At 47.7% G+C, this 24,930-nt stretch overlaps 1 protein-coding gene across 9 annotated transcripts in view; it reads left to right on the top strand.

Moving 5' to 3' along the window:
* Positions 1-24,930, top strand: part of EXOC6B (exocyst complex component 6B) — a 293,471-nt gene that overhangs the window by 178,402 nt on the left and 90,139 nt on the right. For 6 of the 9 annotated variants that reach the window (XR_009964821.1, XR_009964822.1, XM_062618884.1 and 3 more), the window contains exons 16-19: positions 3,436-3,547; positions 7,086-7,220; positions 8,321-8,500; positions 14,344-14,373. Coding sequence is in view for 7 of the 9 variants with exons in the window: in XM_062618884.1 (XP_062474868.1) it covers positions 3,436-3,547; positions 7,086-7,220; positions 8,321-8,500; positions 14,344-14,373 (457 nt within the window). In the remaining 2 variants the exon portion in view is untranslated. Of the gene's footprint in view, positions 1-3,435; positions 3,548-7,085; positions 7,221-8,320; positions 8,501-9,338; positions 9,522-9,948; positions 10,204-14,343; positions 14,374-24,930 lie in introns of those variants that run through there. The other 3 variants (XM_062618890.1, XM_062618889.1, XM_062618885.1) reach the window with 3 other exon arrangements.

The raw sequence follows: 24,930 nt of genomic DNA, 5'->3' as shown, positions 1-24,930 counted from the left end.
CCTTTGCTAAGTGGCCCTGCTGGTCTGGGCACTGCATCCTGTACTCCTTAGAATCATGGAATAGTTAGGGTTGGAAAGGACCTTTAAGATCACCCAGTTCCAACCCCCCTGCCATGGGCAGGGACACCTCACACTAAACCATGGCACCCAAGGCTCTGTCCAACCTGGCCTTGAACACTGCCAGGGATGGAGCATTCACAACCTCCCTGGGCAACCCATTCCAGTGCCTCACCACCCTCACAGTAAAGAACTTCTTCCTTATATACAATCTAAATTTCCCCTGTTTAAGTTTGAACCCGTTACCCCTTGTCCTGTCACTACAGTCCCTAATGAAGAGTCCCTCTCCAGCATCCCTATAGGCCCCCTTCAGATATTGGAAGGCTGCTCTGAGGTCTCCACGCAGCTTCTCTTCTCCAGGCTCTTCAAGCTGCTTCTTGGTTCATAGTTTCAGCTGTGAGGGTGCTGGGCAAGGTAGGGGCTAACACCCATTGCCCCTGTGGCCAGCCTGACTCACCGGGTCATGGGGAGCTTCTCCTCTGAAAGCTCAGTCTGAAGTGCTTTGGAGAAGTAAAAGCAGCCATCAGCACTGGCTGTGGTGTTGGGCAGAGGCAGCATCCTGCTCCTGCCAAGAGCATGACTGTCTTGGAGCGTGCACGCAGCCAGACAGTAACTGGCTTGTTTAATTTTGATGCCCTGATGACAGGGTGATGTTTGAATGACAAAGAGCAAGCTCTTCCAGCACTACCTGTGTGGCTGCTGCGTTGGTTCAGTGGGAAAACTCACGTCATGTCCACAGTCCCATGGTTTTCATCTCTGCTTTCTTGGTTTCAGTCGATGCTGGAAGCTCCAGCTGCCAGCTCTGCTTCCAGTCTTGGCCGTTCTGCATCCCCACCTTCCTTGGGGACAGGCTGTGGATTGCATTCCAGGATTTCCCAGGGATAATCCCAAAAGGGGCATGGTGCTTGTACAACGATACAGCTTTGTGTGTAATTTCCTGCCTGTACAACTATTTCTTGACCCCCTTTGAGTGTGGATCCAGCCCTTTTTGCTCCTCAGCCCCATTCCCCAAGTCCCATGCATTACCCCCTGTATCACCCCTTTGCTTTGAATCTCCTTGAGTGTCTTTTTTACCATCTGTGGATCATCACAGGGTTAGATTTTATGGGACTTGCTATATATAACCACGCTGTTGTCTGGTGGAGGGGACTGGGAACAATCTGGTTCTTCCTGGGGGGTGATGGAGGGCAGGGGGGTGCATACATGTTGGGTTTCTTTTGGTGTTTTCTTTAAGTAAAACCTTGTTTGAGAGCCCTACCCATAGCATAAAGATCAGGAAAATTCATTGGCTGGTTTCTTCTTCCCTCCCATTTTTGTTCATGTTCTATACATTAGAGAAACCCAAACACATCACCTTGGGCCGCACATCAAAACCCTGCGAGAAGGAACCATCTGGGACATGAAGTGCGCTAGCCTGGATTATTGCTGGCACAGGATGTGCTTCCCTGCTAAGCAGGAGGGAAATAAACTCAGAGGCATCAGGAGTGATGATCTAGAAGAGATCCACACTAAGACTTTGGCTGATGAGATTGATTTTGAGTTATCAGGAACCTGGGTCCTGCTAACCTGCTGGCCCTGCTCCACTTGCATCCAACTGGGAAGGAGACGGTGGTCAACCCTTGGCAGGCTTGTAGCTCACAAAAGCAGACTTCTGAACAGCAGGGAGAAGGAAGTATTAGAAGAACCTGTTGGGGAGCAGAGTGTGGGGAGCTGCTGTGTGCATGGGGAGTTGTGCAGCTGGGTTTTCCTTGGGAAAGCTGCAGCAAGACACGGATTTCTTGGTCTGGCAGAAGTACAGGCATGACTTTGCTCCGAGATGTGAGTGGGGAGCAATATTTGCTGCTTCTCCTGGGAGTTTTGGGGATTTGAGTGCAATCCTCATGCAGCAGAACAAAGAACTTCAAAAGTTGGGTTGATTGAAGGCTGGGCAGCACGTGGGGAGGACGAGCGTGTCCAGAAGGCTGCTATGGCCGCAGTTATTGCAGTTGGAGAAGGTTTAGTCTTCTTTACCCAAAGGTCCAAGGCTTGGCACAGTGCATCTGCTCTAGGGTTAAATAGGCACAGAAATCTGGGAGGGTCGAGCTGGACCAGGGCTGGCAGCACCCATCCCTGCAACCAACAGGAACCCCAACAGCACCCACTACCCTCTGCCCTTCACACTGGTAGGGGGGGGAGCTGCAAGTTTTGCTTTTGTTTCTCATGTCAATCCCTGCTTTGTAATTTGGGCCATTTGTCAGGTAAAACAGGAGAAGGAGTAAAAGGTCACGGGATTGATTTACCACGAGCCTGAAAGTTAATAACACTGCTCAGCCTTCCAGTTGGGAATTTTCTTTGCCCTCAGCTGCCTGTCACTGCGCTGCTGGAGATAAAGCCCCGTGGTGTCAGGGCTAATGCAGGGCCAATGACAGATCAAAGGAGCCTGTGCTGGGATGGGTTTCCAAAGCCTCCTTCAGTAAGGAGAGGTGGCACCTTGCTGGTGCGCACGTGGAGGAGCAGCAGAAAGCCAAACCCCTAAAGTTCAGCAGTGTTGTGGTTGCAGCCAGCTGGCAAAGAGCATCAGTGTGTTGCTAGAGCTTCCAGTGTGATTTGTCATCGAATCCCAGACTGGTTTGGGTTGGAAGGGAGCTTGAAGCTCCTCCAGCTCCAACCCCTGCCACAAGCAGGGACCCCTTCCACTGGAGCAGCTTGCTCCAAGCCCCTGTGTCCAACCTGGCCTTGAACACTGCCAGGGATGGGGCAGCCACAGCTTCTCTGGGCACCCTGTGCCAGCACCTCAGCACCCTCACAGGGAAGAGCTTCTGCCTAAGAGCTCATCTCAGTCTCCCCTCGGGCAGGTTCAAGCCATTCCCCTTGGCCTGTCCCTACATCCCTTGTCCCAAGCCCCTCTCCAGCTTTCCTGCAGCCCCTTTAGGCACTGGAGCTGCTCTAAGGTCTCCCTGGAGCCTTCTTTTACTTAAAATGCTGTGAGAAGGTAATGGGGGGGTGGGTGCATTTTGAGGGGGTTAATTTCCTTTTTCCCCCCAGTTACATCTTTCATCCCTTTCCCCTTGTGTACTGAATGTGCAGACCTCCAGCATTGTGTGCTAGGTGGTGGCTTGGCTGTGTGGGTTAATGCTGATTCTACAGCCAAGCTGTGCTGGACCAGTCCCTTTAAGGGGCTGAGTGATGTCGATTTAGCTCATTTTAGCCCCTCTTCCTTATGGACCCATAGACAAAAAGACCCGAACTGTTGACATTTTGGTATATATTAGTATGTCAGCGCATGCAAGCATCGTGAGTAAGGCCGAAGAGGGTTGGGAAGGCGATTGGGTGATGAGGGCTCAAGAGTTTCTCCGTTCACGGAGCATTTTGCAAACCTCTTTGAATTCCACTTTCCAGCTCCACGGAAGTCGATGACATGATCAGAAAATCCACAAACCTGCTGCTGACCCGAACCCTGAGCAACTGTTTGCAGAACGTCATCAAGAGGAAGAACGTTGGGCTGACGGAGGTAGGACCTGGCTTTGAGGTGGGCCGGGTGTCAGAAAGGGGGTTCGGTCCTCAGGACTCCTTACAGCACCTTTAGAGGTGCTGCTGTGGAGCCTTCTGCTGCTGTATTTGGTTGGGAAGCAGCAGTGGAACCACACAGCGTTGCTGTGCAAAGGAAGAGCACTTTGTATTGTGGGAAAGCTGTGCTATTGCTGTTGGCATTACCCATCTTCTAAATTAATGGGTCATTATCCATGTGAATTAAAGTCAGAGGACATCAAGGAGCGCCAGGGAAGAGCCAAGTGGGAACTGGGACAGGTCCCCACCTATAGGTGATGTTTGGAGGCAGTTTCAGCACGTTGCTGCAGTGCAAACTCTGTATTGGTATTTTCTTTTCACAACTGAGACTTTTTTGTGTGCAAAGTCAGGTTTCTGCAAGGCTTACTGCATGTAAATCCTGGCTGTTGGGGAATGTGTGTGGTACCCAGGGTGGTTTGATACCTTAGTGGGACCTCTGTGTGCTGTTATTAAACAAGTAGATGTTAATACAGCTGCAGTTGTTTAATGGACTGTGCTGTAGAAATGTGTCCTGCTCTCTGGACACTCTAAATACCCTGTGGAGGTGAGCTTAGGAGAGTTCAGTGCATTTACAGTGGTATGTATTTACACGTGATGCTTCCTCAGCCCTTTATCTCACTGTCTGGAATCTCTCTGCTCCCCGGGGGCAAATTCCTCTTCCCTCCTGCTCCTCCCAGGGCTCCCTCCACAGAGGAATGCAACATTATCCCTGCATGTCCATCCCCCAGATGATCCTTTTAACTGCTGTTGCAGTGTGATTGAATGTAGGAAGGGCAAACCAAGTGGCACAGTCCCCTTGCAGCTTCTGCCCAGCTTAGATGGTGTCGATGGCATCTTCCGTGATGAGGGAAGGTGATGCCTTTCTTTGGGCTGAGAGTGGCTTCTTCAGGTGCTTTAGAGCTGAAGAGGATTTTTGCTAGGAAAGCTTATGTAGCATGACCCAAGTTTCAAGTAAAAGGTTTAATATGGCTGGTGGTCAATCTCTGGATGTCATATTTTCATCTTCTTATTCCTTACCACTTGCCAAGGTACCACCAGCTCTCTCCTGGGGTTGCCTGTGCCACCATTGTATTTCTAATTTGGTTGAAGAAAACCCACTTGGAGCATCTTCATCCCCTCCTGCCTCTTTTCTTCGTGCAACCATTGACCTGTTTGTCCATAGGGAAGCACATGGTGGTGCTCTTCTGAGTTGCTCAAATCTTCTCCTCTTAAGACGCTGGTGTGACTGTGGAGCACAGGAATTAAATCCCAGGTTGTATGAGCATAGTCCTGGTGTCAGAAGTTTTTGCAGAAGATATTTAAGTACCTTTTATGACTGTCACCTCCCAGATTTAGTTTCTGTACAAAGCAACACCATCCATATCTGAGTTTTCCAATGTGGTTTTCCAAGCAGTGGACAAGGTAATACAAGGCTGTGCACTGGCCTTCCTGGTCTGTTGTCCTCTGGGTTAGTTTTCATTGCTGTTTTTTGTGGGCTAACTCTTAGGTGTGGAGGTTGAAGTTTGTTACCAAGTTTGTTCCCAAGTCTGCTCCAAGTGACCCTGGTGTTTCGAGTAACCCTGACATCTCTCAACAAAAAAGAGGGAAAAGATGCTCCTGTTTTAATCACTTGAATACCCCAATGAGAAGGTCTTGCCCAAATGAATTCAAGAGAAGATCACAACTTGCAGGAGGCAGAGAGTTATCAGGAAAGCCCATAGCAAGTGGTGGAAGAGAATCAAAGCAATCAGGGCCTTCAAACGTGATAGCAATCTGGACAACTAAATTGTGATGATCAATGAAAAGATTTAGGAGAGATTTCACACAGTTGGAAATAGCCAGTATTTAATTAGCTTTATAGGAGAGCATATCGTGGTCACGATGTCAGAGCTATCTGACACAGGGAAACGCTTGTTTGAAGGCAAAAACTGAGAACAAAACTAATCCAAGGAATTCAGAAGTGAGAAGCCCTCTCAGCTATCTGTGTAATACATTTAATGGAACAAGTACAAAACAAGAGGAGTTCAAATAGATCATAATTTCATTTATTAATGACAAAGTCTGATGGAAATCAAAGAAATGTTAGCTGGAAGGGACCTCTGGAGGTATCTAGCTTGGTATGGAAGTGGGGTCATTGCTCACTTGAAGCATGTCAACTGTGGCTTTTCCTACCCAACTTTTAATGCTTCCCATACAAAGGTCCCACAGCTTCTAAGGACACCCTCTTCCAGTTCTGCACTCCCTTCATAATGACTCTTTTCCTTCCTAATATCCAAGCTGAACCTCCCAGACCGTCACCATTGCCCTTTCTCATGCCATCTGGCACGTGCAAGAGTTGGGTGCTGTAACCTGTGTGGCGTTGCTTCAGTATTTCTGTGCCTGCAGCACTCGAATTGCTGGTTAATCCATCTCATTCAGAGCGTTCGTGAGCGTTTCAAAACCCTTTCTGTAGAGAGGTGTCCGCAGCCTGCCACCCTGTACTTCAGCAATCAATTATAGCAATCTGGAGCATTATAATGCTTTCAGTGTCTGTAAGAGAACTGTTTTGGTCGGGATAGCTGAGCTAGGTGTTGTGTAGAAAGGCTTTGTTAGAGCTGATGTTGCACCTTGAAAACATTCACAGGAGCCTGCTTGGGAGAAAGCTATCTGCTTAAGGGATGAATGGTGCTTCCAAGTGAGTGGTCCTCAAGTGGAAGCCCGGATTGGTTTGCTCTGGATTGTAAATGCCTGGTGACATCTGCCTGTAAATGTTGACTGACTTCAGCAGAGGTTTTTACACTGTAGTTACCTTTAATGGCCTGAAATAGCGCCATGGGAAGGCAGACGAGATGACAGCAGTAAGGAAATGGCAACTAAGGGTGGGTATGATAACTGAGAAGACACCAGGGTGAGACCTGATGCTCACCCTCCCCAAAGGAAAACCTAGTTGTTTCTTCATTAAATGCCTCGCTATGAGCTTGGTTGGTGTCACTCAAGATACGGGTTACTTGGGGTTCAGCAGCAGCTGGAACACTTGTGATTTGACATGGCATTTTTTGGCAAGCCTCTTGTATTTGACCTGTGCTGAAGCAAGCACTGACTGATAGCTGAATGTAGGAAAGTCATTAAAATAAATAACCCTTTGTGGTATTAGTGGCTGTCATGGGAAATGCTTCCCCCCCCCCCCCCAAATTATCTTTTATTTAAGTTTCTGATGTTCTTAAAGGAGGAAAGCTTTTGAGCATGTGGAAAAGCTTAGTGTATTTGTACAGCAGCAGCTTTTCGTGCCAGAAGGAGGTTGTGAATGCTCCATCCCTGGCAGTGTTCAAGGCCAGGTTGGACAGAGCCTTGGGTGCCATGGTTTAGTGTGAGGTGTCCCTGCCCGTGGCAGGGGGGTTGGAACTGGATGATCTTAAGGTCCTTTCCAACCCTAACTATTCTGTGATTCCATATTGGCATCCATCAAGCTGCCACGTCCCTGGCGTCAGGAGCACAACGATTGAACATCTCTTTTGCCTTTGCAGCTTGTACAGATTATTATAAATACGACCCATTTGGAGAAATCCTGCAAGTTCCTAGAGGAATTCATAACCAATATCACTAATGTGCTTCCAGAAACTGTCCACACCACGAAACTCTACGGGACCACAACCTTCAAGGTGAGAAGGCTTGGTAGATCCACCCTGAGAGCTGATGTTTGGTTGGAGAGTATCTGCTTTCAGAGCACGTGTGGGGATGGGTGGATGTAGGGAGCTAAGCTGAGCTGAGAGGTAGTTTTGTCATATCCTGGGCACCTGGTGCCATCAGATTAGGTTTTGGGTTTGGTCTTTGGAGCGTCACGGGGATGCTGGAGGAGGGACTCTTCATCACGGGCTGTAGTGATAGGACAAGGGGTCATGGGTTTAAACCTAAATAGGGAAGATTTAGGGAGTATGTAAGGCAGAAGCTCTTCCCTGGGAGGGTGCTGAGGCGCTGGCACAGGGTGCCCAGAGAAGCTGTGGCTGCCCCATCCCTGGCAGTGTTCAAGGCCGGGTTGGACACAGGGGCTTGGAGGCTGCCCCATCCCTGGCAGTGTTCAAGGCCAGGTTGGACACAGGGGCTTGGAGCAAGCTGCTCCAGTGGAAGGGGTCCCTGCCCGTGGCCCAGGTTGGGACTGGGTGAGCTTTAAGGCCCCTTCCAACCCAAACCACTCTGTGATTCTGTTCTGTGATTCTATAATTGAGTCACCTGTGGGGTGTTCGGGTTGTGTCTTGTGGAGAGCAGGAGACAGGAACAGTGCTGAGGATTTAAGTAACAATAGGGAACAAGTTAGGTGGGGTTTGCCCTTAGGGTAACTCAGCAGTGACTAAGGCCCCATGTCTCCAGGGAAGTCCATTCATTTTCCTTTTGGCATCACCTAACTCTTTGGCCTAAGGATAAGTTTTCCTATTCTTATTCAGGCAGGCTGTCCTGTACTGCAAACCTACCCGGAATTTGGTGGGTCTCAGCCTGTTTTCATATGAGACATTCCTCCTCCATCTCTCTCTTTCATCCTGCACTAGATGTGTCCTCCTGGTCCCTGGGTTGGATCAGAGGCACACCAGCTTGATCTTGCCTCGCACTAACCTGGTCTCAGCTAACCTGAGGCTGTAGTGGCCATGTAGGTACCTACAGATGCTCTGTGTTGTGCTGCCTTTGGAGACTGGGCCGATGTCCTGTTGCGTGTGTAGGCTTGTTGTTACGGAGACTCCGTTCCATGGAGTGTTGTCTTGTTGCCCAGGACGCCCGCCATGCTGCTGAGGAGGAGATTTACACCAACCTGAACCAGAAGATAGACCAGTTCTTGCAGCTGGCAGACTACGATTGGATGGCCATGGAGCCGGGCAGCAAGGCCAGCGACTACCTTACAGATCTCATTGGCTTTCTACGCAGCACGTTTGCGGTGTTCACCCACCTCCCGGTAAGTCACCTCCACCAGTTTGCTTTCATTTTACAGCTGAGGGACATCTGATGGTGCTGTTGAAACTAGTGGTTGCTCAAGCTCTATGGAGTGGGATGAAAATGGGGCCTTGGACCATCAGGTGTTGTGAAATAACAAGTTATAGGAGGGGAGACTGAGGTGAGCTCTTAGGCAGAAGCTCTTCCCTGTGAGGGTGCTGAGGCGCTGGCACAGGGTGCCCAGAGAAGCTGTGGCTGCCCCATCCCTGGCAGTGTTCAAGGCCAGGTTGGACACAGGGGCTTGGAGTAAGCTGCTCTAGTGGAAGGGGTCCTTGCCTGTGGCAGGGGTTGGAACTGGAGGAGCTTCAAGGTCCTTTCCAACTCAAACCAGTCTATGATCCTGTGAAACCTATGTGTTACCAGAAGCTGGTGTTCAGTGGGAGTCTCTCCAGGTATTTTCAAGTCTGCTTACACAGTCCACCATGTAGAAGAAGGACCATAATTCACCAGCCACCTCTATCTTAGATACATTAACTCAGATTAATGGATGTTCAAGATCCTTTTCAAGACATGCCAGTGTATGGGTGTCTATTACTTGAATTGCAGATACACTTCCAAATGTTTGTCAGGTCACTGGATGCCTTACATCAGAATGTTGCTCTTTGGAAAGCAGCATATGTTTCTTTCTTTTCTCTGCTGTCTAAAATAGGCCCGTGTTTATGCTGTTATTGCGATCAGAAATGTATTTTATGTTGCTTTATTGCACTTGGCTGAGGAGTGTCCCATTGAATAGGAAAAAATATAACCATCAGGGAGTTCCATTTTTTGCTCAAAGAGCTTTTTTTCCCCCTTTTAAATAGGATTTGTTGGGAGCTGTCTGGATATATATTTCCAGAGTATCTTCAGTTGTCAGGTATTTTGTAACAGCAAATCCACTGAACACTATATTTGTCCTAAAAGCAACTTCAGATCTTTCTTCCTTCCTTGACTGTTATTTATTTGGTGTTACTGGGTGCCCAGGGCTATAGTGCACCAGCACGCACTGGGCATCTCTCATGAGCTTGGATATAAACAGGAAAAAAGACTAGTAATACACAATGGTGGTTTTCTTCACTGCATTCTGCTGGTTTATACCACTGCGATTGCTCTACTGGAAGGATGTTCCAGCCCTTCAGAGCAGTTTTAGGAGGTGTTACAGCCCCAGAGCTGTGCAGCCCTCTGTATAGCTCATGTCTTTATCATGGTTTGGGCTGGAAGGGACCTTAAAGCTCCTCCAGCTCCAACCCCTGCCACAGGCAGGGACCCCTTCCACTAGAGCAGCTTGCTCCAAGCCCCTGTGTCCAACCTGGCCTTGAACACTGCCAGGGATGGGGCAGCCACAGCTTCTCTGGGCACCCTGTTCCAGCGCCTCAGCACCCTCCCAGGGAAGAGCTTCTGCCTAAGAGCTCATCTCAGTCTCCCCTCAGGCAGCTTAAAGCCATTCACCCTGGTCCTGTCTCTCCATGTCTCATATGGCTGCCTCTGTCAGGAAGATTTGGTAGCAATATGGAAATGAGGATTTGTTTGCTATGGATGGAGAAGCCACCAAGAGAGAAATGAAAGGGTTTTCCCGATGCTCTACAGCCAGAGTTGGTGAGGGGAAGGTGCTTATTTGGCTCTGGTGTCACTAGAACAAACTGCTAAATAAAATGCAGCTCCTGTGCAGAGAGGTTGGAAGGGCTTTCATCCATCTTCTTGTTCAGGACAGGTTTATTGCCAAAATGTCCCTTCTGTTGGCAGCCCTGAGCAGTGTGGCTGGTGCCCTCTGGATCAGGAGGTGCTTGGAAATGGCTGGATTCTTCAACTGCTGGATTCCTCCTTAAGAAAGGAGGTGTAGCTCCATTCTACAATTAGATGTCCATTCTACAAGTAGATGTAGACCAGTTCTACAAATCATACTAGGACTACTCATGCAAGCAAGTAATGGAATTTGACAGGGAGATTGGTCTCTGCACCAGAGCATGAAGCATGGCTAGCAGGAGAGATGAGGATGGGGAGAGATGCCCACAGTGATTTATGAGATGGACCTGGAGCGATTTATCTTCCTTAGGTATTAATGTGTCCTTTCTGAGTGAGTCAGGATTGTTTTGGAGGCTGGGAGGACAGCTGATTGGTCTGAAAAGAACCAAGACAGATTGAAGCAGCCTTTTTTCTTCCAGAACTGGATTAGGAAGGACCCAGCCCAGGGGAAGGCTGTTTGTATTTGCGGTGGAGCACCTTATCTTCAAAGCATTGTAGGACACTGATCCTCCTGATAGCCTCAGGAGATAGGGGAGGCAAGTCAATCAGGTGCTGCAATCTGGTTTGTGAAGCTGTAGATCTGGTGCAATGGTTTGTAGGAGATGTAGGTCTGGGGGTTTTATGTGTATTTGAGTTTCTTCCTTTAAGGAGTGCTCTGAAGATGCTGTCACTGAACATTGCTGATGGGTCCCTGCGTACCCTTGCAGGCAGTGGTGTGTGAGAGCGAGTCAGGAAGAATCAGGCTGCATCTAAAAGGTGCTCAACTCCTTTGGTGTCTCTGCTGGGTTGTTCTTGTAGGGTTCAAGGGCCTTTTTCCAGTGGCTTGATAGAAACAGATTAAAATGTCTGCACTTGGCTAAACGAGGTAGGAGATAAGGTGTGGAGAAGCCCATGTCTAGAGCAATACAGGAAAATGATGATGTTTGTGAAAGCACCAAAACTGCTGGATGAGCTTTATTGGTGAAAGGAAAGAGTGAAAGGGGTTCATGAGGGAAAGGAACTATCTCCAGAAATGGTGATATCTATAAGAGGATGTTGCTTGATTGCTGGTAGTGCTATTCGTATACTGCTGGTTCAGATCTGGCCCAAATCATTAGCTCTGTAGCCTTATGATCCAAAAGAAGATGCTGCCCTGTTTAAAATGAGATTGCAGCCTGGTCCAGCTATAAAATGTAGAATTTCCAGACTGCCAGTAGCTCAGAAAGGAAAGCAAGTAACTGTGCACCGTCCTTGGATGGGGAATCCTTGGAGCATCTTCTCATTACTGGAGGTGGACTCAGCGCAACACCACATGCCTTTCTGTTCTCATGTCCTTTGCTGGCTTGGGAATTCCCCTGTCTTCCAGAGGTGATAACTGGGTACATTTGTGTTGAATTTGCACAATTTTAAGAGTGAAAAGCGTTTTCCTAGTGTTGGAACTTGTTTTTTAGAGGCAGAGTGGCAGGCTCAGGAGATGAGTAAGTGGCAGGAGCCAAGCTACTCACCTGCCTTTTGTCACAGCAGCAATTACACCAAGAAAAAACCTTCACCTGGTGATCAAAGAAACTTGGCCCGGGCTTGTCTGCTGTTGCTGTGCTAAAATTACACCAACAAAAAGTGCTGTCCTGTAATAGGATGGAGCTGAAAGGCCTGAGCCTGCAAAAATGCAGGCGGCTGCTTAACATGAAGGGTGTGAGTAATCCCATTGTCTCGGATGGGGCTCCTTGTCTGCAGGAAACTTTTCTGGGGTCAAGGCTCCAGCTTGCTGCAAGGCAGGTCAGATGGCCTTGAGAGGTCCGGTTGACTCAAGTCAGTGTTTTGGAGAGGGGGTGAAGAGGAGCAGAGATGCTGAGCGAGCTGAAAGGTGACTCTGAGCAAAGATTTGGGCATTAGGTTTTGTGTTTCCCTTTTTGGATACAGGAGGTGGAATTTGATCTGTATTTACTGGAGGGAATCCCAGAACGGTTGAAGTTTGGAAGGGACCTTTGGAGGCCATAGGATCCTAGCATGGTTTGGGTTGGAAGGGACTTTTAAAGGTCAGCTAGTCCAGTCTACACTGCCATGAGTAGCATGTCTATTCCACTAGAACAGATTGCTCCAAGCCCTGTCCAACCAGACACTGAGCACTGCCAAGGATAGGGCATCTACCAGCTCTCTGAGCAACCGGGTCAACTGGTCCGACCCATGGAAGAGTAACCCAGCACAAAGCTAGTCCTGGCTGGTGGAGTGCCATGGTCTCCACTTCCTGTAGTGTTCAAGCAGGAATTGCAATCCCTATTTTTTCCTTTAGAGCATCAGAGTAGACATTGTGGGAGCTGGTGGAAACCACTCGATATTAGGAATCCCTGGAATCAAGTTGCTTTTTGCAGCTTTGCCTCGGGATGTTGAGCCCCCATCTGTGAAGGGCATGCTGGTGGGTACGGCGCGTGCCTGTGGGGGGCAAGGAGAAGTTCATGGTGAAGTTAATGGGGTTTTGGTGCATGCCACTGCTGCATGGAATTTTCATGGTGGTTTAGAGCCACAGTTTGAAAATGCTCCACAAAGTGCCCCAAATGTCTCCAAAGACATAAAACGCTGGCGGGAATCAAAGCACAATGAACATTTGGCTTCGAGGCTGCCCTCTTCCTGCGTTAACCAGGGAGAGTTGGTTACTGCTGCTGCTGATCTTATTAGTAAGGGATGCTCGGGCCTCCTTTAAAAGAAAATACTTTTTATTTTTTAAAGGAAAAAAATACTTTAGGGAGAAAAAAAAAAGTATTTTAGGAAAAAAAAAAAAAGGTGGTTTCTGCTTTTCAGCAAGTAAAGGGCCTCCAAAAATGAACATTTCCAGCGTAATACTTTTAGAAGAATGACTGAAAAAGCCTTTTGTCTTTGATGGCTGCTTGTTGTTTTTATTTCTTGTTAGACAAGTTAATGTAAATCGCATTGACAGGGCTACTCCAAACACACTGATTTGTTGACATTAAGCTTCTCGGAGATGGAGGGTTGTGTCAACACCTACAGTGAACTGTCAGGTTAACAAAGCAAGGATGTTTTCTTGGGGGAGGGGAGCAGGGCTGGGGGAAAAGGGGGGTGTTTTGTTTTTATTTTAGGTTTCCTTTAATCCTCTGTTAGTCTTGTATCTTGATAACCTCCTTTGGAGGTAATCAGGGCAGGTCAAGAGGTGATGCTGACCCGGGAAAGGGAAGCAATCTTTCAGCGATCGAGCAGACTCTAACCTCTGCCGTCTTTGAGCGGTTCAGTGTGAACTCTCTGCAAAAGGGGTTTGGGGTTTGTTTTTTGGGGCTTTTTTTTGCTTCCTTTTGTGCTTATTTTTTGCCAGATGGCAGGCAGAGATTTCAGCTGGAGCCACGCGAACGCTGCGGCTGCTCTGCCTGCAACGGTTGTGCCTTATTCACCGTGTTGGCATCTCCTCCCTGCTTCAGATGAATACTCGAGCCCCAGCATCTCTTGCTTTGGTTGAAAGAGCTTTCAAAGTGTTTTATTTTTCTTTTAAAGGGAACGATTGCCTATTTTTTTTTATTTAAAAAGCCAAATCACTCTCTAATATTTTCAAAGGCACTGTGCATGGAAGTAAAATGCCTTGAACTTTGCACCAGTCGCAACCTTGACCGTGTTGGGAGGGACCCAAGTGGAAAATAACCATCACAAAGACATTGTATAAGCACCAAAGACACTGTCTTTAGATTTGCACAGGTCCTGTGTGTGTACTTAGATAACGTGCCCATGCACTCAGAAGAGCTGAGGAATTTTGCCTTGAGCTGGTCCCTGCTGTTACTCACGAGGGTTTGACATCCATCATCTCCATCTTACAGGTGGGAAAGCTGAGGGACATGGATGTTGACTTGCAGAACATGTTTAGTGGCAGTAAAACTTGTCCTGTGGTACTTTCATTTCCTCCTCATCCTCTGTCGACTGGGTTCAAAGAGCCCTTATTTTGCTTTACTAATACTCAGCTAACTGTCAAGCAGCTGGTCCTTGGTTAAAGCATTGATGGATTGGTTGTAGGCACCTCTGGGTGGTGACCAATGTGACTCTCTGCCTTTCTTGCTATTGCTTTGCTCTCTTCTGCATTTGACTTTAAACATCCTGTGTTGTCCTCTGTAGGGGGATGTAGATGTCCACTCTACAATGTCGGTGAGTACAAGACTGCGTGTCGCACGCGTTTGGTCTGCTCTGCTCTGCTCGCACCTCAGATGTGAAGAGGGTGAGTTGAACCAGAAAAGGTCCTTAGTCATGGAAGGGAGGAAAGGAAAAGGCTGAGTAGAAGTTTAAATCAATGGGATAAATACAAGAGCTGGGAAAAGGGTTCCCTTCCGGAGGGGTCACCTGCAAGCACGCTGTTGCAGTAGCATTGCTAAATTGCTGCTTTTAGAGCACATGGCATTTAACTGCCTCCTTTTATCCCCCATGCATCTCTAAATGTGTGGGGAATTAGGGGAAATGTGTGTTATTAGGGAAAGCTTGATGGGATCTTCAACCTCTGCTTGAAAGAGGAAAGCTCTTTCTAAAGTCCCCCCTCACTCCCTGTATTCTGTTAGACAAATCCCCCATGGGGTTTCAACCTGATGATCCTTCTGCTCTGAGTGCTCCGACCTGGGTCTTGGACTGCTAAGTTCCCTCCAGCTAGAGGGGTAGAATAGTGTTTTATCCAGAAAACAGTGTGGATGCTTGAATGTTCCTATTTGGATTAGGGCAATTAGCACAAAGAAAGTGATGGAGACCTCTCGGACCTGCCTTCTGGTTCAACGAAGCCCTCTGGTTGTTGTCATTCCTGCTTGTTTCATGTGCGGGAGAAGCAGCAGCAGCATTTCCACAGATAGACTGCAAACAAAGTGCTCTCGAGCTACCTTGTTTCCTCCATTCCCATGTCTGCAAGCCAAGGCACGTGTGAGCAAAGCGTGCCTTGTTTTATGTTGGTGCAGCCCTGCTCGATGCGGTTGTGAGATGCGGCCAGCGCGGAGGTGTCGCCTCTACCCCAGCTTCTGCTTTTCCACCTTTAACCCCTGCTCTCCGTTTTAATGCTGAGCTGCCATGGTAGTATTGATATTTCATGCCACGGTTGGATGCTTGTACCCCTTTTCCTGGAAACTGAGCATAGCTAAGCCTTGACTGTTTGCAGGCTTTAGGCACCTGGGGGTTTCTAAGTCAACATCGAGGTCTCAAATCAACGCCAGCTTCTGGAAAGAAAGAGCCTTGTTAAAGCAATTTGAGGCCAGCTTCCATCAAAGCCGTGGCTCGGCTGCTGGCAGGGCTGCGGGAGCTGCCCGCGCTGTTGGGAAGCAGGCTGGGATGCTTTGGGCATCCCCCTGCTTCCGCGGGCTTCCAGGAGCGGTGTTGAATGTCGAGCATCCTACGTGGTGTCCTTAGGGCGTACCCTAAGAGAGACAGATGCAAGAAGTGGTATTGCCTCTGGCTTTTCAACCATTTAGAAGCCAGATGTATTTATTTCTTTAATTGAATCCAGTGCCTAGACAGCTATGGAGTCAGCTTCCTACGGAGAGGGGTGCATTAGTTTCATTAAGGTAAATCAATGAAAAATAATACCTGGAGGTCCCCTGGAAAGGGTCAGGGATGGAGTAATCCCTTTATATGGTGGGACTTTGCTTGCCTGCTCTTAGTTGCTTTTGTTCTTAACTGCAACAGATTCTAGTTTTCCTTTTAACCCTTCTAATTTTCTGTTCTCTAGGTAGCTGGTGTGAATTGGTGGAAATAAATCACTAATCTGTCTAAAAGAGAGTGACGAATAAAAATCTGATTGCACAAAATAGCAAGACAAAGGAGTGATTGTAACAGAATTTAAACTGCCTGGTGGGAAGCAGTTGTGGCTAATCCTGGGAGTTTCTTGGTGTAGATACAGACACGTAAAATCAAGGCGAGTTGCCTGGGATGCAGACACGGACAGGGCATGGGAAGCATCCCAATTCCTCCCTGTATGGTCCTCAGGGAGCTTGTGAGAGATGATGTGAGTCTCATAGGAGGGTTGCACAGAGCAGCTTGTCCTGAAGCTTGGGCAAAATGCTCTTAAAAGAGGTGTTTTGGTGAGGAGAAGATGGGCTGGTGGCTGTGTGGTCCCTTGCTGCGGTCTGTTGGTTGGGCATTGTTTTCCTGGGTCTTCTCAAGTGTCTCCAAAATCCCAGATACTTACCAAAATGAAGGGCTAGAAACAAGAGCTAATGGTTGCTTTAAAACAAGGAGCAAAGCATTCAAATGCAGTGGATTTGGCTTTGTTGGCTGGGGAGAAGGTTGACCTCTGATTAACCCAGGGGCCCTAGTTAACTCGAATCTGGGTAAGCCAGGTTATCTTGTAATTACATGGTTTCTTGTCTGCTTTCAGCACTTTGAAAGTTAATTGAAACTAAAATGCCCAGTCCCATAAATCCTTTAAACCAGGGTGTGCATGCTTCCCTAGGTAGTGCTTCCCTTTGCGTAGTCACGTTGGCATGGTTGGCTTTGATCTTTATTTTACAAACTTAAGATTTATAAAGCTATTTTGTGCTCACTTTTGCATGCACGTGCATACAGACGTGTAGTACAGGGGATTCGGCAGCCAAAAATGCATCCTCTGTGTAAGGAATCCAAACGTGCCTGCTTCCTGCACCTGAGCAGCAGCCTCTACCTTCCAAAAACCCTAACAGAAGTTGAAAGATGAGTTGGTTTGGGGTATTTTTATCCCCTTTAGTTTAATTTAAGTAAAACAATAGACTGCAATTTTATGCTTTCCTGTTCTTTTATCCACTGGTGACCTGAAACCTTGTAAGGTTCTTCTTAAGTTGTGAACATGTGAAGGAACGTTGATGAACGCATCTGCATCCAAAGCCCCCAGCTATCTTCCTATCCATGGGAGGAGACCCACCTGCCCTAGAGGAGCCCACCCTTCATGTGCAATATCCTTTGGGGTCCCTGTGCAGTGGTCACTTGAATTGAGGTTGCGTGGAGAAGGGCTGGGAGTTCATTCGCATCATTCAGAGCTGGGAGCCGCATGAGCACTGTTGAATGTTGTTGGTGTGGTTGAAGTGGCTCTAATTAAGGGCATGGCGTTGCGTGACCATCGTGGGGGTGCCTCTACAGAGAGATATGTGGATCTTGCAGCTTAAGTTGGATATAATGTCAAGGGAGAGCACCAAAAGCATTTAGAAGTGCAGATCCTCATGGATTTCTTATGATGGCCATGATCTTTCAGCATTGTATTTCGTGAAGGGCAATACATAAGGAGAGCCCAATGGGTTAATTATAACCCAAGGTAACTGTAATTCTATGGCATTGACCATCCGTCTTTTTCTTCTCTCTATTTTTAAACTATATAACAACTAAATATTGAAACCAGTCGTTCAATGTAGGGTTTGGTTTGGGGGGAAATATAAAACAAGCTGCAGTTTTGTATGTAGGTTGTGTTGGTCACTCAGGAATCAGCTCTGCTTGGAAAATAAGAATATCTCCTGAATCGGGCGTTGGTGGCTCATGAAGTGGAAATGGAGTGGGTGGGGTTTTGGTTTTTAGTCTTGTCTTTTGTTTTGAAGTCATCCTTTTCCCAGTCTGTTCAACATCTGGGCCTTAAGTCATGTATGAGTTGCGTTTCCAACTGGCGGCCGTACGTCACAGCAACGTGCCGACCCTTCCCTGAGCATCCCAGCAAGCAGGAATCTGCGTAAACAGGGAATCTGGAGCATCCCTGTGTGTGCAAAGGGTTGAGAAACCCTTGGTGTCAATGTGTCGGGGCGCCGCGTGCTGTGCTTCAAGCCTTGAGATCTTTCCCCTTTTATTTATAACATCCAATTAGAATGATGAAACTATATAGCAAAGATGAAGCAATTCCATTAACTTTCTTTAAGTCTTCCTACTGCCATAGTTGGCAGATGCTCTTCCCTGATAAATCAGCAGAAAGAAGCATGGCTCTAGCACTTCATACGTTAGGGAAGAATATATAAAAGATCTGTATTTAATCAACTTTTTGTTTCCAAAATGGCAGCTGCTTTGTATTTAATGGAAAAATCAGGCTCTTCCCAATGGAAAGAATGTTATTCCCAAAGCGAATATGAAAGAAAATAAAAGCCACAAAAGAGGAGGATGAAATATGTCATTTATATACTTTTTTCTTCTTGTTCATTCCGGTTGTGGAGCCACACGCTCCCAGCATGGTCGGGCCATGGCTCTGGTTTGTGTCAAGTAACTTGGAGAATCCCAGCCCATGGACACAGGGATCAGGAGAGAGCCTCACCCCGCGTTAGGAGGCACAAATAGGACTGAGAAAAACTGGGGCTACTTCGTGCTTCTTGTGTACACAAAGACTTGTTAGAGCAGGTTATTTATGGATGTAATTCCTTTGCGGGCTGAGGTGTTCCACTGTGGAGCACCGTGTTTTTTTCCTTGACACCTCTTCTTGAAGGTCTTGGTGCCTTCTTCAGAGGTGAATGATCTTAGAATGAAATTAGATATAAGGAAGAAATTCTTTACTGTGAGAGCGGTGAGGCACTGGAAGAGATTGCCTAAGAACGTTGTGAATGCCCCATCCCTGGCAGTGTTCAAGGCCAGGTTGGACACAGGGGCTTGGAGCAAGCTGCTCTAGTGGAAGGGGTCCCTGCCCATGGCAGGGGTTGGAGCTGGAGGAGTTTTAAGCTCCCTTCCAACCCAAACCAGCCTGGGACTCTGTTATTCTGTCTTTGTGGAGACCAAAGTAGTGAGCATGGGAGGAGGAGAAGACTGAGGAGCGCCAGTGATGATCAAGGATGATCAGGGGTTTGGAGCATCATTCTTATGAGGACAGACTGCAGGAGCTGAGCCTAATTAGTCCAGAGAAGAGCAGACTAAAGGGGATCTCATCAATGCAGATCAGTATCTCAAAGGCAGGTGCCAGGTGGATGGTGCCAGTCTCTTTTCAGTGGTGCTCAGTGACAGGATGAGGAGCAATGGCCATAAACTAAAACACAAGAAATTTCACCTCATCGTGAGGAACAACCTCTTTACATTGAGGGTGGCAGAGCATTAGAACAGGCTGCCCAGAGAGGTTGTGGAGTCTCCCTCTTTGGAGACATTCAAAACCAGCCTGGGCATGTTCCTATGTAACCTGCTTTGGGTGGGATTGGATCTCTAGGGGTTCCTTCTAACCTTGATGATTCTGTGATCAAGCCAGGGCTTTGATCAAACAAGGTCCAAGCCCACCCAGTGGGTCCATGGGTCGCCGTCTCCTCTTTGGGGTTTCAGTGCATCTACAGCACCATCCTTTCTCAGTGTGCTGCTCATGTTTGCTCTGAAATGCACTGAAATGAAGATTTCAGCTGGGGGGGGAAGGCTGCCAAACTGCCACCGTGGCAAGTTGGAAGCCCAGCGTCTGTTCAGTTCGGTCAATGGTGCAACTCCTGCTGCTGAGCCAGGGATGTTGAGCCACGTTGTGGAGATACCTTCTGGGGGAAGGAGAAGCGGTTTGAGCTGTCATGACGTGCTCTGTCCATGTATTTTGGGTTTTGCGTGGGTTCTGGCAGCTGTTTCCCTTCTGGCCCCGGCACCTCCCTGTCTCCTGATGCCGCAAGAAGCCGGCGCAGGAATTTGCAGTGCCGAGTATTTAGAGAGTGGGTAAATGGGGCTTTTTTATCATGTATTCCTTAAAAAAGAGCATCATGTATAGAATCACAGTATCATGGAAATGGATAGAAAGCAGCAGCAAGCAGCAGGCATGGAACGGGAGTTTGATGCTAAACCTCCATCCTGGTGGGAAAGTTGAGATAAGATGGTTACGTGATTAATGGGTGCCTACAGTTAAATCAAGTGGCTAACAAGAATAAAGCAGGTATTTCCCAAAGCGTGAAGCTGTTGCACACCTCACAGTGTCCCACATCCAATGTGAAGGTCCTTGAGCAGATCTCCGGAGCATCTCAGAGACCAGCCGGCAGCTGGATGCTCCAGCTGCTCATTGTGCGTGAATCAGGCTCTGCACACAACTCATTCCATGCTATAGACACTTAAAAAGTGGTTAATTAAAAATACCCTGCCACGCATTTGGATGGTTTGCAAGGAAAAAAGGCACAGATCTTGGAATCTGTGTTTCCTGGGGGGGGTTGCATATGTGTGTATGCAAGAAAAAAACCCTCAAACAGCAGCTTCCCAGCTTTGCTGCAAACTCGTGAGCTTCTACAATAGACCTCTGCCTGGTTATGTGCTTCCATAAGGCTTCAAAGAAACTGGCCTGTGCTCAGTGTAGCTTCTGCATCCCGTGGTACTTCCCTTCTCCACCCCCTGCCCTTCCTTCTATTTGTTTTCCTACTTAAGAAATGGATGAAGTTGCTTGTGGATTCTGACAGCACAGTCAAAGTGAGGGAAAAATCTTGTGTTCCTGTGCATGCTCTCCCCCTAGATCCTCTCATGTGGTTACAAACCTTTCAGTTGTGCTTTGGCTCCTGCTTGTAAGTGAGTAGGTGCAAATCAAGCTCCTCTTGAAGTGTGGGAGCAAGCCTAAAGGAGGCCACGAGGATGATCTGGAGCACCTCCTGTATGGAGACAGGCTGAGAACATTGAGGCTGTTCAGCCTGGAGAAGAGAAGCTGCGTGGAGACCTCAGAGCAGCTTTCAGTGTCTGAAGGAGGCTACAGGGATGGTGGGGAGGGACTCTTCATTAGGGACTGTAGTGATAGGGCAAGGGGTGATGGGTTCAAACTGAAACAGGGGTAGTTCAGGTTAGAGATAAGAAGTTCTTCCCTGTGAGGGTGCTGAGGCGCTGGCACAGGGTGCCCAGAGAAGCTGTGGCTGCCCCATCCCTGGCAGTGTTCAAGGCCAGGTTGGACACAGGGGCTTGGAGCAAGCTGCTCTAGTGGAAGGGGTCTCTGCCCGTGGCAGGGGGTTCTAACTGAAGGAGCTTTAAGGTCCTTTCAAATGAAAACCATTCTGTGCAGGAAAAACCTGGCCAGGGAGCTGGTTATTGCACAAATTAAGTGTCATTTGGTTAAAGACCGAAAAACCTTAAAGCAAATTAAATAAGGTTATTTGGAAAAAAGCCAAGCCCTTTCAGATCTGTCTGTTGGAGCTGGTTGTGACTGTCAGTGATTTCTGCTGCTGACAGCCTGGAGTCTCCCACCAGCTTCAGCCAAAATAGCCTCCAGCTGTTGACCTTGGGCATCTTCAACACAGCCAAACTGTTTCGGTTTTCCCTCTTTTAGTGGAATGTGAGAGGTTTTGTATCAGGCTGCAGTGGCTGCTGTAACTGCCTGGTTTATTTTGTGTGTGGTGAGGATAATTGCTGTATTTGCTTCCCCCCCCCCCTTTTCTTTTTCCTTTGACTGGTTGTCTCTAAGCTTCTGGTGGGAGTTCAGCTTTGCCATGTGTTTGTCTTGCTGCCGTATCTGTGACAGCCTGTTTTCCCTTTAATGCTCAAAATAGAAGAGAAGTGGTAAATGTTTACTTCAGAAAATGACACCCCGTCGGTTTGGTTAAATACCTCTGGAAGGCAGCCACTCAGACACGGGCTTGTGCTCAGCTTTCGTGTGAGTTTGAAACCAGTCCTGCTCCAGTCAGGGGATGGTTGGAGCAACTGCTCTTTTAGCGCTTCGGATGCCACCAGCTTTCCAGGTGAGTGGGTCTTTGCACGGCACAGATTGCACTCAAGTTCTGTTCGTTGGCACTGCTTTAAGGTACTGCTCTCCGTAGGTTTACTCTGGTGATATTTCAGTGGTGGAAGGCTGTCTCTTCAAGCTGTTGTGTGATAGAATCATAGAATCAACCAGGTTGGAAAAGCCCTTTAAGCTCATCCAGTCCAAGCATTCCCCATCACTGCCAAGGCCACCACTGCCCCATGGCACTGAGGCCTCGTCTCCACGCTGTGTGAGCACTTGCAGGGCCGGTGCCTGCAGCCCTGCCCTGGGCAGCCTGTTCCAATGCCTGAGCACCCTCTGGGGCAGGAATTGTTCCTCAGCTCCATCTAAACCTGCCCTGGGGCAGCTTGAGGCCGGTTCCTCTTGTCCCATCCCTTGTTCCTTGGGAGCAGAGCCCAGCCCCTCCTGGCTCCATCCTCCTGTCAGGCACTTGTAGAGAGGCGATAGAGGGGTGGTCAAAGTCATCAGAAGTCCAGAATCCCACTTTTACTCACATAAGGCTACCAGAGTATCTCAGAGGTGACAGTCTGTTTAGATATGGTGATTTGCTAATGGCACTGAAGCTTCTTCCATAGATGACTACAGCTTGCCCTGCTCCCAGCCTCGGTAATCAGTTATAGAGGGGAGGGGAGCAAGGCCTGCAGCTCATCCTGCACAGGGCATCACTCCTTCTCCTAAACCAGAAGCTGTCATTTATTTGGTCACTTCTGGCATGGCAGATCCTGAGGAAAAAGAGGCCCTTCTTATTCCTGGTTAACCACGGATGGCTCTCCAGTTCGCTGGAGTAGCAGGATGGATTTTGTAGCTGTTGGAAGGGAAGCTGTTGACACAAAGGCAATGCCATCATTCCAGTAGGTCCCAGCCATGCATTGAGTCCGAAATGCCTTCCTCAGAGTAATGTGTGTGCAGTCGTTGCCTCTCCTTTTCATTGGGAAACCTTTAACCTTTAACTGCCAAATAATATGAAGACCTGATGAGGGTCTAAAGCTGAGAGCATCCCTTTCCCCAACAGGCATTGCTCTGTGGTCAGGAGCCCTGAACCACAGGCATTGCTCATCACTGACCTTCTCTTGTTGACTGGAAGGTTTCTTCTTCTTTTCCTTGGCAAACTCCGAAACCACCTGAATGTCAACTTGTAGCTTGGTGCCAGTCACCAAGTCCATTAAGTCAACACACTGGCTTCAGTGTTGAGCTCCTGGGATGACTTCATGGAGCCAGAGATCGAATATGGAGCTTGACAGTGGCTGAAATCAATAAGTGACCATTAACGTTTGCACATCAGTCACCCCTCATCACTCGCGTGGGCTACTTCTAATGCAGAGTGACAGGGCTGAGCCCGTAGCACGTTGCCTGCTGGAAACCCAGGAGCTGGTCTGCTCTCATCCTCTTTCCATAACACTAATGATTTTGGGAGGAAAAAGTGATTTCTTCTTAATAAGGGTACTGCAAAGCCAAGTAAATAGGATTAATAATTAAGAGTTGCTCTCTTGATACCTATTCTGAAGTTAATACTTTTAGGGGTGGATTTGATTTCCTGGGATGTGTGGTGTTGTCTCACAGTATAACACTTGATGAGTCTCATCATACCCTGGATAAAGACACTGTGTTGATTCTTCTTTTATATTAAACATAAAACTTCTTAGAAAAATGAAGTTTTCTTTGTGCAGTGATTTGATGCTTGTGCTTTTGTGTTTTAACTCCATATGGATGCTTCCCTTCTTGTGCCTTAATCTGGTCTTGGTTTAAATGCAGTCCTCCAGATCATCTGTCTTTTAAACACTAGGGCAGGTGTTTTCTCTGCTTTCCATCAAGCTCCTCAGTGCTCCAAGGCCACTAAAAAGGGGACATCAGTTTAGGAGGCTGGCCTGCCCTTGTCCCTCCACTTGGGTCCGTGTGATCCCATCCTGTGGATGTGTAGGTTACAGGCTTTGGTTTTGGACCACACTCCCTGTTCCATTGCTACTCCACCCCATCAGAGGTTCACCCATAGAGGCTGGTATGGCCAAGTTGGTCATTGATGGCAGCTGACCTCCTGCCTTCAGAGGGGGCATCTTTGGAGGCCACCCTCCATGGAGTGACATCGATGCACCAGCTATAGGCTTGGTCAGCTCAGGTCTTCTTGATCCATTTTGCTCAGGGCTCCCACTTGTTGTTCCTGGAACACTTTGTTCTGGATAAAGTCACTTTAATTTCCAAGATACTGAGTGCAGATCCAAAGGTTTTTTAAGCAAAAGATCCCCAATCCAAAACAACAGCAAAAAAAAAAAAACCTCAAACCTTCACAAAACCACTTTGTCAAGATTGAAAATGGATTTCTGGGCAATTAATGAGTGGTTTATTTGTTTTTCAAGTAAACCTCTTAAATCCAGCAAAGTACTCATTGTACACTTGTTTTGACTGTTTGGGAAGTGTTAATGTATCTGGGTTAATGGTTTGGGGTTTTTTACCATCTTCAGTGACTGCAGAGCAATGGTTCTTAAGAAAAGGCAATAAAAAATGCATCAGGATGGTGTTAAGAACCTGGATGGCATGGAAGAGCCAGGGAACTCAGGAGTTAGCAGAGGTGGTTTTGTGGTGTTGCCCATGTTTTAGTGAGCTTTGGAGCTCCAGTGCTGCTGGCAGCAAGGACAGTTCAGAAACATCCAGGGTGGGAGATTAAGTCATGGGATCTGTAGGGTCTCAGTACAGAAAGCATTGCATTATTATTGAATTGGAGCAAATTCAGTGTTACTGGGACAACTTGTGGTGTTTATAGGAAAGTGGTCATTTAATATTGAGGAATTCTGATTTTTTGGCTCACTTTTCTGTTGTCTGGAGTCCATGGATTTGCACGTCTAAATACATTCAATCACATCAATCCCAGGGCTTCTTGCAGATTAAGAAGAAATCCTGTCGGTAGCACAAAACTAATTGGAAACTGAGACCATTTGAAACCCGTCAGGCCTTGTTTTCCATGGAAGTGTCACATTAACTCTGGTGAGTTGGTGGAAGCATTCCCAGTGCTACAATAGGATTTTGTTTGCATTTCAGTGACCGCATCGCACCTCATTTTGACCAAGCGCAAAGCAGGTTCCTCCTTGACGAAGCCAGAAGTGCTTCTGCAGGGTGGTGGGATG

Source organism: Pezoporus occidentalis, unplaced genomic scaffold, assembly GCF_034315485.1.
Source record: "Pezoporus occidentalis ecotype Australia unplaced genomic scaffold, CSIRO_AGI_Poc_V1 ctg205, whole genome shotgun sequence".
Classification (NCBI taxonomy): Eukaryota; Metazoa; Chordata; class Aves; order Psittaciformes; family Psittacidae; genus Pezoporus; species Pezoporus occidentalis.
Note: the sequence above shows the minus strand (reverse complement) of the source record. Positions and strands in the feature narration are given on the sequence as shown.